The following is a 10,714-nucleotide window of genomic DNA, read 5'->3' as shown; positions in this document are numbered from 1 at the left end:
AGTGGATATACAGTTCATTGAAAATAAATAACTATTTAGTCTAAATAACTATTTATTTCGAAAACAAATAAAATTTTCAAAAAATATCGAAAGTGAACACCGATGACCGGTGGTACTAGTTCGGAACTCAATACCGAATATTTATAATGCGCCCAACTGAACGATCGGTGCTATTTTTGGAGGAGGAACGTCCGCCAGCTGTTTCCCCTACTCAGCGGCAGTGTGGAGATCAGAAAACGCGGACGATACCACTTTTTCAGCCGTTGCACCGAAAATCTGAATCAAATTTTATATAATTTGGAGTCCACATGGAGTTCGACGCCACGTACCATGAGATCTGCTCCACGCAGACCGTCCAGTCGGAGAAGAGGGGCTTCTTCAACGAGTTCTGCGTGGACGTGCGGGATGCATGTGGCGACAAGTGGCTGCGCAACTACTTTGGCAAACTGAAGTCCAATGCCGCCCGAGTACTCTCCATCTTCAGTGATCGCGAGGTGTGCGATCCCGTGCTCGGTGTCCTGGAGCATGTGCAGCCGGTGTTCAAGCAGAAGGATGCCCTCTTCTCGGCCCAACGACGTGCCCAGGCGGATAAACTCTACCTGATGAGTGGCAGTCCCAGTGGGAGTGGCGAACCCGAGGAAATCAGGGAGCTGCTGCAGCAGGCTCTCATGGCCGCCAACCTAGCCGTGATGCGCGCTCCCGACCGGAATGCAGATCCCGTCATCGATGATGGCCTCACCTTGGCACTGGCCTACAGGTCGAGGGCTTCCATACTGATCCGCCTGGGCGAGGGCGAGGCTGCTTTGAATGATCTCAAGTTGGCCATCAACTTTGGACTGGAGCTGAAGTCCAGTGTGGAATACTACTTAAAGATGGCCCAAGCTTATGCAGGTGAGTCAGCCAGGAGCATCCGAATAGTAGTATACTTATTGAAAACCTTTCATTTTTAGTCATGGGAGAACCTGCCCGCGCCGAGATCTCATTGAAGATAGCCGAGAAGATGCCTGGCTGTGATTCCACCCACATCGCCCTGTGCCGCAAGGAAATTGCTGCAGTGAAGCCGAAGCCCAAGGAAGTTACCTCGGAACAGGTGCCACAACTGGCACATGGCGAGAGTGCCGAACTGATTGGTGCGTCCAAGGTGGTGCGGCTGGTGGAGACCAAGGAGAAGGGTCGTTTTGTGGTGGCCAACGAGGGTCTGAGAACCGGCGATGTTCTGCTCTGTGAGGAGCCAGTGGCCGCCTGTTTGGAGCCCACCTACTTTGGCACCCATTGTCATCATTGCTTCAAGAGGTAAGGCACGTTATAATTGCAGGTGTGGTTGTAAAAAATCCAAATCCCATAAATTACAGGTTGCGCACTCCGGTCTCCTGTCTCCATTGCTCGGGAATCGCCTTCTGCTCCGCCCAGTGCATGGGCGAGGCCTGCTCCAGTTACCATCGTTTTGAGTGCGAGTACATGGATCTGATGATCGGTTCGGGCATGTCCATCCTGTGCTTCATCGCCCTGCGTGTCTTCACGCAGGCGTCCAGCTTGGAGCAGGGCTTGGCCACTGCCAATCTGCTCTTCGAGCACTTGTGCTCCCACGAGGAGGAGCGCCAGCCGGAGGACTACTTGCGGCGAACTCTGATGTCCGGCTTCCTGTTGCGCATTCTGCAGAAGTCACTGTACTTTGGGCGTCGCAAGACTGAGGGCGTGAATCCCACGGCCGTGGAGCTGCAGGTGGCCACCGCTTTGCTGGGCCTGCTGCAGGTGCTCCAGTACAATGCCCACCAGATCTATCAAACCCAGGTGACCGAGGAGCACCGATTCGATGGCAGCAAGACGGTGTATCTAGCCGCCGGCCTTTATGGTACTGGTTCCTACTTCAATCACGAGTGCTGGCCCAGGTGGGTTTCATTTGGTTACGTTTTATTGAGATCCTTGAGGATCCTTCTTACAATTCCAGCACCGCCTGTCATTTTGTTGGCAAGAAGCTGGTCCTCACAGCCACCAAGCCGCATCGTGCCAATGAATCGGTGGCTGTGAACTACGGACCCATTTTCATCAAAAATAACTTGAAGGAGAGGCAGCGTGCCCTGCGAGGACGCTACTCCTTCAGCTGCAACTGCATGGCCTGCCAGGAGAACTGGCCACTGCTCCAGAAGCTGGACAAGCAAGTGCGCTTCTGGTGGGTACTAGCCTCTCTATCAATTGCTAAGCATAACTTGAATATTTAAATATTAAAGGTGCACCTCAGCCAACTGCTCTAACCTGCTCAAGTTCCCCAAGGACTTGGCGAAGGATGTGCGTTGTCCTCGCTGCCGCAAGAACATCTCGCTCAAGGAGAGCGTGGCCAAGTTGATCAAGATCGAGGAGCTGTATCGAGAGGCAGCGCGGGCCATGGAGGCGCAGAAAACCGGAGAGGCTATTGAGCTTTTCAAAGAGGGACTCGAGATGTTCTTCTACGTGGCTGCACTGCCTCACAAGGACACCATAGTGGCGCAGCAATCGCTCCACAAGTGTTTGTCCGATACTGGGACCACTTTTAAAAAGGAGGGAAAGTGAACGAAAACTAGTTAATGGCTTGTGCATGTATTATTAAATCGTTTTTTCTACTTGAATGCAAATAAACTTCATTTTAATGGTGTATTTAATTGTTGTAAATGTTTTCACAAATATTTTGGGCAAAAATTCAAAATCAGCATCAAAAATTGCAAAAAATGTGAAAAAAATATTATTTTTTTTTGAAAACACAGTTTGAAATTTAATTGCGAACTCAACAAGGTATGACATTCCATATTTTGACCAATATTTTTGAATATTTCGCATGCCGTGATGAAAATACTCATATTAATATTCGCATAAAAACAGAATTACCCGCTACCCTCGTTAAAATCTAATTGGAAACCTCACCTCAAATAACATTCTGTAATATACAGTTCTGTTACGTGTCTGTTATGGCAACTACATTCGTTGTGGTATCTTTCAGAGATGCGGCCACACTGCAGCCGACTTGTTTTGAAATTTATTTGGTTTTGTTTTTCCGGCTAAAATGTTTAAAAAACTCAAGCCCGGTGAAAGTGAGGAGGATGTTCTGCGAATGGCAGCCGAGTTTAATGCAGAGCGGGCCAAAGATCCCAATTTTCAACCTGCAGCGGCTTTCGTGCGCATGGATAAAGGTGCATTCAGATTCCCTCCTATGGCCAAAGATTTATAAAGTACATTTATTGATGATTTCTTTAACTAACTAGCTCCTAAGAAGTCTATGTTTGCCCAAAGACGGGAGCAAGCGAAATTGGGACGTGTTACCTTCGCTACGGGAAAACAGGAGGAGCCAATTCCAGCAGTGCTCAAAGAAAGCATCCCAGAGATTTTAACAAGTGTCTCAGAAGAACGTGGAACGCATGTCAACCAGGTTCTGCTCGATGAAATCCAGGAAAACATTCTGGGCGATGTGAAGGGCAGCAAAATGAATCCAAGTTCCCTAGGCAATGTGCTGGGCGAACTGGTCGAAAGAACTGGGGAAACCAGGAGACCTGCCGTCCCAGAAACTAAAAAGGTTGTATTATTGTATCCTTAACTCCTAATTTATAATGATTTTTATGTTTTAGGTCGATACTGGCAAGCCGCTTAGCATTTTCGCCAAACAACTTTTAGGGGCAAAGTCTTTAAATGAGAAAAACTCAAAAAATGAGACGGATTCACCACGGAATGATACAAGTTCCATTATAAAAGATGCTAAGCTGGGAAAGGAGCTGCACCAGGAAAACCTAAATGTCCTCAAGCAAATGACTGAAAAAGACATCTTGGCAGAGAAAGAAAGCTTGCTGGCCTCATTAGGTAAATAAGTGCTTAACGTTAAAATGTTGTTTCTCTTAAAATGTATTTAATGCCTTGCAGATCCATCGTTGATCGCTTTGTTGTCGAAGAAACGTCAAAGCACACAAAGTTCCAAGCCGCCCAACCCGAGTTCACCTAAGATAATAGAAGCACCGTCCATGCCCACACAGTCTATAAAAGCCCAAGATCCACAAAATGCTTCTCTACCCGATTGCAATCCAGCTTTGGAGCTATTGCAGCAGAGCGATAAGGGAAATTGGGTTAATTTCAATCTCGTCGAGGAACATAAATTGGCGTGGATGCGGGATATTCCCGCTAAGATAAGTGAACTAAAGCCGGGAGAGCAGTTTAATGCTCGCTTCGATTGGAAAGGTGTGCTCCTGCCCCACACACTCAAGGATCAAGATGCTGTGAAGCAACTAGATGAGCGAGAACTTTACTTACATGGCGAGGAGGCAGATCGACCCGGCTACGCACTTCAAGAGCTATTCAGATTAGCCAGGTGAGCATCGTCTAGATATCTGCTAGATTAAATCGGTTTCATATTACTCACTTTACTTTCTAGATCCACTGTCTTACAGCAAAGATTATCAGCCTTCGGAGCTATAGCTGGGATCTTTAGCATCTATAACCAGGGATTCTATGATCAAGTGTTGTCTCTGCCTATATCAAAAATATTCTTTCTGCTGCGCTTTGGGCTCGATGACAATGCCCCTGCACAACTGGAGGTTGTTAGCCGAGCTCTAGCAAACCTATTATACAACGAAACCGACGAAGTGCTGCTTGATCATGTTCAAGACAACGCCTACTGTCATTGGCAACCAACACTAGAGGTTTTGGGGAACGGCAGTGATGGCAAAGGGGAAGATACAGATACCAACTCCATAGCATTCCTGCAGCGTTACATGAAGCTGCTGACCACCAGTAAATCTGTGCGCGCGGAAGTAGATGAAGATGAATCGGAGAGTCGAACTTCCATGGATGACTTTCAACTGGCTGAAACAGATCTCATGGACTGTCTGCTTAGAACAAATATATTGCAAAGGATTCGGTAGGCAATGAAGTGTCTTAAAGCTAAAGTTATTTCTAATAAGATTGTCTTTTATAGTTTCATCTTGGACTCTGTAAAACCAGATAATAACACAGTGGAGTCCTGTCTGAAACTACTTATAAGGATAGCTCGTACAAGTACCAAAGTGGCCCGTCAGTTGGCCAATGAAAGTTATCTTATAGATACACTCTTTAAACATTTTCTACCCTCTTCGAGTGGAAGCAATCAATTCTATGGCCAGCCGCAAGTTCTATTTCTAAAACTGATTCGGGTGTTGATCTGCCAACATCTTGATATAGCTAAGAGTTTTTCGAAAGGAGTCCTGATTGTTCGTCTTCAACAGTACTTATTCCTTCAAGACAACAAGGTTTGTATGCGTGCGCTTTAGTGAAAGTAATTTTATTGACACGGATCTCTCTTTGGCAGGTCCAGATGGTGCGCGTTCAGATCGAGGCACTGCGCAACCTGCGCTGCTTGCTGCTCTTGGGAATCGTGGACCGGGATATATTCAGGTTGGTTATGGCTACCCAATTAGCACTATTATCTCTTCCCATATGAATTTTCCGTTGACGGCGATGTAGCACTTGACGGTTTCATAAGCGGTATCACAGCCATCTTTGCCCTCTGAAAGGAGCTTCAAAATGTGATTTCATTATAGTATTTAAATCAGTTTACGTACTCTTAGTTCCACATGCACCGACCAATCCGTTAATAGTCTTGTGTATTTCCTCGGGCAAAACCTCCAACAGTGCTTCCAAGTGCATGATGTTTTGTGAGTCAATCTGTAGAAAGAGTAATGTTTCATTACTTGGAAATTATTTTAAGCCTTGTAGAGTTCACATACCAATCCGAACATATCAAACATGCAGTAGAGAAAACATTTTATATCAGGATCAGTGGGTAGTATTCTGTTTTTCACCGAATTGTCTATGGTTTCTGTAGTGAATCAATGTAGTGTTGAACTTCACAAAAAAAAAAAAGAAAAACACTTACCTAGGGAAGCTCCTGTCTGATTTAGGCATCGCATTCGCAGTTTTCTCACCTGCTTTATGATCGTTGGATTAATTTCCACCTAATTACGGGCACAAAATCTTATTTAACTTTCAAACTCGCGGTAGCAAATACTTACTCCTTGATTAACAGGAATTAGTTCATAAATCACGAGTAGCGCTAAAATAAGGCTTAAATGCCTTGCAGCCATTTTTGCTTCCGCCAAAAATTGCTAAAGTCCAACTGAGCATTTTTTAGCCTGCGGTCCATTTTTATAGCCAAGCGAAGCCACAATATAATGACTATGATTTTGCGTAATTTACAGGCAGTTCCTGCCCGCGCTGCGACAGCTACTGGACTGGCATGGCAATCACTGCGCTTTCGATGGAGTGGGCGGATCAGGGCTGGTGCGCCAACACGCAGCCGCCCTGCTGGTCGCACTGGTGGCCAGTGGCGAGAGTGGAGCGTGCGACGTTGAGGGACAGAAGCTGCTCGTGGAGCCGCTCAACAACTGCTGCTGCGGCTGGATGCATACTGCTTCCCGCGTCGCGAAGATAAAAGATGTAGGTTTCTGTATTTCCATTCTTCTTTAAATTCAGTAAAACTAATTCCTAATAATCTGTACTTCAGTTTAGTCAGATGACGCTTCTGAGCGCTGCTCTATATGCTGTAGGCTGGTTTTCTCGAAACAGCTTGTTGGGCACCACCAGTTTCCAGCCCTTCCTGCGCAGCATCCTTCCGAAATTTGTGCAGTCCAGCGGATTCATTGCTTGCGTACATGACCTAGTGTAAGTTGATCGTGCTAGACCTTAAATCACACCTAATTTAATTGCTTTATTCCAGCAAGGGCTCCATAATGCTGAAACGCCCCATTGATCGGCGCCACGTGCATGCGGCGTTGCCTAATGTGGGCGCAGTGCTGATGCACGACTACGGACCGCAGTTGATTGTCAGTGAGACGTATCCGGTGAACCTGTTGAGTAACCTGTGGGCACTGCTCGCCGTTTCCCTGGAGAGCGGTGAGAAGCCATTGTTCGCGGCGCTTATGCAACCTGCGGTGCTTGAACCTCTGGCCGAATATCTGCGCCAGCTGAGCACCCAGCTGAATCGCGTCCTGGCCACCAACTTCTTTGCCCGCAGCGAGCTGAGGCTTATTCATCAGCTGCTCACAACAGATGGAATGGAAATCTATCTGGAGCGACAGCAGATGCTGCAGTTGGTGTACAATTACCTGTGCTGCCTGTCCACTGCCCATGCCACGCAGATCAAGAGCATCTTTGAGCGCTTCATTTTCAATGGCGAGTTCGTCAAATTGGACGAATCTAGCCTAAAGCTTCTGCAGCAATCGTGTCTGGAAATGGTGTATCCTCACATAATAGCTGTAAGTGATACTTCCTTTAGATTCTTTAATATAAATAAGTATAGCATTATTTAACGAGCATATGTTATCATATATTATTGCTGCGATGTTGCCTTGTTTAAAAAAAAGAGTTCGATGGAAGCAAATTTCTATTTACAGTATTTTATTTTTTACAACTTTGGAGCACTACGAGTAATAAATTTAAGTAAAATAGAAAATAAATTTCTAGCTTCAACAGACTCGGGAGTAGATTTAAGTACCAAAACTAACAGACTTATAAATTTTACAAACTTGCAATTTTTATTTCCCGGCTCAGCGACGGCGCTGAATGCCACACTTTCAATGCATAAATATTGATTTTGCTTACTTCTTTTTCAGGACAACTCGGAGCCGTCGCTATCCTTGAGCTACACACAAGCGCCCATCCTGCCAACGGACTGGCCCTTTTTCCAGCTCCGACTCATCCTCAGCAATTACTTGCAAAATGTGCAGCAGCGTCCAGCGGCTATATACTCAGGTGAGGACGCTGACTTCGAGCTTTGCTTTTCTTCGGAATAAATCATGTTTTTCTTTTTTTTTTTTGTTGTCTATTAAACAGAAAACCAGGTGGTCCGCATGACGTTGACTTTCGTGCGGCAATTGGAACGAGAGGGATTGCAGATTGTTAGCTCGCTGGAAAAGCTTATGTACCTGATGATTGCCTTCATGGGGCCGGACTCACAGTTCCTGGATCCGGATTTGCATGACCTGCTGCGTGATTGCCTGATGGATTTCTACAGGGAGAATGCAGGCCATGAATTTGACTTTGATGCCGAACTTGTGGATAAGGCGAGATTTGAACCGCTTTACTATCTGTTTGTGGAACATTTTGAGGCGGCCAGCTATGGCGATGAACTGTTTAGTTCACTGGTGCTGGTGCCTTTGGCACAAAAATATGATAACAAGTGGCGGAGGCGTCTCTGGTCTGAGCATGTTCAGGCAGTTCGTTTCATAAACTGTGATGAGACCTTGGTGAGTGAAAGGAAGTATATTAAAATGAAAATAAACTTGATACAGTTCGATTTTGCTCTTGCAGCTGATGGGTGGACTATCTGCATATTTGGAGCCCGTGGAGGAGGAGCCTTCGTTGGTGAAACTGTACGGCGATGCGTTGGCGCAAAAGATGGTTCGTCCTGGGAGCATTACCTATCGGATAGCTCAGCACCACTTCAACCACTCGACGGCGGTGCATAAAGCCACATTGTTTTGATAATCTGTACATTAATTGCAGATAGGCGCTCTTCACGCGACTGCGATAAACGTACTTAATTTCGGAATCCAAAGTCGTTTTCATGTGACAATACTCTATTTATAAAGCCAGCTGATTTGGGTTTATCTGCTCACTTTAAAAAGTGCTACCTCGCAATTCTTTTGAGTTATGTCCATCCAACTGTTGGGTAAAGTTCTGCCTTAAACAAATACATACTCCGACCTCCTCTTTGAAACGATACAGTTTCCTAGCTTTAGAGATAGTTCCAGTTGAATGCATAGCTAATTACTGGGAATTCCATAGAAGCCAAGTCGCTTATCATTACTGCACTGCACTTTGGCAATGGAGAGCACGGCTGACTAGGGCAAATAATTACATTTTCGGATAGAGAACTTCTAGGTTGTGTAAGAGAGGGCTTTTTGGGCTAATTACGATGGGCCAACGCCAACTGCGTATGACAGGCCAACAATTGCAGAGCATTTTGCTATCGCACTCAATTAATTAACATCGTTTGACTTATTGACACATGGGCCACGACAACTTGCCTCTTCCTTGCGGCTTCGCAGTCGTAAGCTTTGACGGCTGATAAAATGTATGTAATTAAAATGAACACAATTGAGGGGCCAGTGCTAATTAAATCATTTGATCTAAGTACTCGTGCATGTTGGTTTTTCGTTACTTTCCCATGTCTTTATATGTATGTCTTGGGCACCACCACACACCCTCACTGGGCAACTGACTTGTCACGGGGCTTTCGTTTGACACATGGCGTATGCGCAACATTGGGCCACATAACTCAACTTTCGCATGATTTACCCCCATCGATTTGAAGAATTCAGCACCGCGAGGCGCTAGCCTATGAGTGTTTAAGTGATAATTGCCTTTAAATGACCGCTAATTATTCCACAACTGCGGGGTGTTAGCGTGTTCCGTAAATATTTGCGTAGACCTCATAAATTTAAGCAACGCTAATCTGTTAAGTCAACTGAAATTAAATTTCGATCGAATCGTCTATTAATAGGCAGTTCAAACTTGATTGCCACTTGAAAATGATATGAAAAGGGGTGCATAGATACACGATTTCAAAGCTAATTGCATTGCTATCGCCGACTCCTTGAAACTTATTTATGGCCTTATTGGAAAAGAATTGGTTTTATTGCTTATAATGGTTTGTAAGTCAAAATTTTGCGCATATGTAGAGCACCTATATATTGATATATATAGGTTTTTCAAATGTCGTTTGCCTTGCACCACAAAATCAACAAAGTGGGCCAATGCTTTTTGTGATACGGAGTCCCAAGGCCTCGCCGAGTTACATTTTCCCACTTGGCGGTTGGCGGGTAGCCGGCCAAATTCCCAGATATTTTTGTATGTTCGCCGGTATCCGGAGTCGTCCCTTATCTGTGATAAAAACATTCGAAACGGTAGATAGCGAGCTCCCAATTATTGGTGCCACTCGATGACTGTGTGACTCGCCGGGTAATGAAAACCTTTTGGCCAAATATTTGCATTGCCTGCACTTGACCAAGAAACCGGTTGTGATTATTGCTGCCTTCCCCTTTGGGAATCCCCAATTGTCAGCGTGTTGGGCTCCTTGGCAAAATATTTGCACCTTTTCATCGCCAGCTAAGCGAAGCTGTGTTCAAAAGTCATATCTCTCTCTTGTATTTGCCAACAGCTGGTAAATATTTGAAATAAGTCGCAGCGGAGAAACAACTGTCAAGTTTGAAAAATTACTTTTTAAGACTTCCTTTTAATAAGCATTTGTTCTCTTCTGCAAGTTGAGTTGTGGAAAGCGATTTATGTCACTTTAATGTTTCTGGGCCACTTTGAAGAGAGTTTAAGTGAGGAAAAATATTTAAATTGACTTCAAAAAGTAAATCTAAATACATTTTAGCAGAAGCCCAAAACCTTTAATTGTTATATTTAAATAATTGTATTTTAGTAGCTTTTTAGAACTGTTAATACATTTATGGTAGAGAATATTTTTGAGTATTCCAGAGTACTGACACGAAATAATTTGTTCAAGTATTTTCTTGAACATTTTCTGTGCAGCCCTTCAAAAGGTGCAACTAATACATGCATTTCCTGCAATAATTATTTTCCTAACGGTGATTAACTTGAATTTTCACCGGTTGTCGCGTATCTAAATGCAAGTAAACGACTCGCTTGCCTGAGTCATCTAAATAGCAACTCATTCAGATGGCATGTAGTTTCGGATGTGGATGGATCAAACATATGT

General features: G+C 44.8%; 3 protein-coding genes across 3 annotated transcripts; 2 read left to right on the top strand and 1 right to left on the bottom strand.

Annotated features, from left to right (window-relative positions):
- Positions 1-82: 82 nt before the first annotated feature.
- On the top strand, positions 83-2,631 carry LOC6533880 (SET and MYND domain-containing protein 4). The gene is made up of 5 exons (XM_002094544.4): positions 83-891; positions 951-1,293; positions 1,353-1,889; positions 1,949-2,170; positions 2,229-2,631. Exons 1-5 carry the CDS (start codon positions 309-311, stop codon positions 2,545-2,547), a joined length of 2,004 nt encoding a protein of 667 aa, XP_002094580.1. The 5' UTR covers positions 83-308; the 3' UTR covers positions 2,548-2,631.
- Positions 2,632-2,976: 345 nt separating this feature from the next.
- On the top strand, positions 2,977-8,614 carry LOC6533878 (RNA polymerase II-associated protein 1). The gene is made up of 13 exons (XM_002094542.4): positions 2,977-3,161; positions 3,234-3,541; positions 3,594-3,822; positions 3,883-4,324; positions 4,388-4,873; positions 4,931-5,240; positions 5,300-5,385; positions 6,189-6,426; positions 6,494-6,651; positions 6,707-7,244; positions 7,602-7,740; positions 7,822-8,234; positions 8,299-8,614. The coding sequence occupies exons 1-13, from the start codon at positions 3,035-3,037 to the stop codon at positions 8,470-8,472; spliced, it is 3,648 nt and encodes a 1,215-aa protein (XP_002094578.1). The 5' UTR covers positions 2,977-3,034; the 3' UTR covers positions 8,473-8,614.
- Positions 5,252-6,130, bottom strand: LOC6533879 (general odorant-binding protein 69a). Its single transcript, XM_002094543.4, has 5 exons — positions 6,003-6,130; positions 5,867-5,945; positions 5,718-5,809; positions 5,553-5,655; positions 5,252-5,497 (listed from the first exon to the last, which is right to left on the bottom strand). The coding sequence occupies exons 1-5, from the start codon at positions 6,072-6,074 to the stop codon at positions 5,397-5,399; spliced, it is 447 nt and encodes a 148-aa protein (XP_002094579.1). The 5' UTR covers positions 6,075-6,130; the 3' UTR covers positions 5,252-5,396.
- Positions 8,615-10,714: the final 2,100 nt, after the last annotated feature.

The sequence above is a fragment of the Drosophila yakuba genome, chromosome 3L, assembly GCF_016746365.2.
Source record: "Drosophila yakuba strain Tai18E2 chromosome 3L, Prin_Dyak_Tai18E2_2.1, whole genome shotgun sequence".
Taxonomy (NCBI): Eukaryota; Metazoa; Arthropoda; class Insecta; order Diptera; family Drosophilidae; genus Drosophila; species Drosophila yakuba.
The sequence above is the reverse complement of the archived record's forward strand: the minus strand, read 5'-3'. Positions and strand labels throughout refer to the sequence as shown.

Excerpts from the sequence above, each read along its gene's own strand:
- LOC6533880 (XM_002094544.4), top strand. The coding sequence starts at position 309 with ATGGAGTTCGACGCCACGTACCATGAGATCTGCTCCACGCAGACCGTC. Across the intron at positions 1,294-1,352 it reads TGTCATCATTGCTTCAAGAG|GTTGCGCACTCCGGTCTCCT; the intron begins GTAAGGCACGTT and ends CATAAATTACAG. Across the intron at positions 1,890-1,948 it reads AATCACGAGTGCTGGCCCAG|CACCGCCTGTCATTTTGTTG; the intron begins GTGGGTTTCATT and ends TTACAATTCCAG.
- LOC6533878 (XM_002094542.4), top strand. The coding sequence starts at position 3,035 with ATGTTTAAAAAACTCAAGCCCGGTGAAAGTGAGGAGGATGTTCTGCGA. Across the intron at positions 5,241-5,299 it reads TATTCCTTCAAGACAACAAG|GTCCAGATGGTGCGCGTTCA; the intron begins GTTTGTATGCGT and ends TCTCTTTGGCAG. Across the intron at positions 5,386-6,188 it reads GTGGACCGGGATATATTCAG|GCAGTTCCTGCCCGCGCTGC; the intron begins GTTGGTTATGGC and ends CGTAATTTACAG.
- LOC6533879 (XM_002094543.4), bottom strand. The coding sequence starts at position 6,074 with ATGGCTGCAAGGCATTTAAGCCTTATTTTAGCGCTACTCGTGATTTAT. Across the intron at positions 5,810-5,866 it reads TCAGACAGGAGCTTCCCTAG|AAACCATAGACAATTCGGTG; the intron begins GTAAGTGTTTTT and ends GATTCACTACAG. Across the intron at positions 5,656-5,717 it reads TGTTTGATATGTTCGGATTG|ATTGACTCACAAAACATCAT; the intron begins GTATGTGAACTC and ends CTCTTTCTACAG.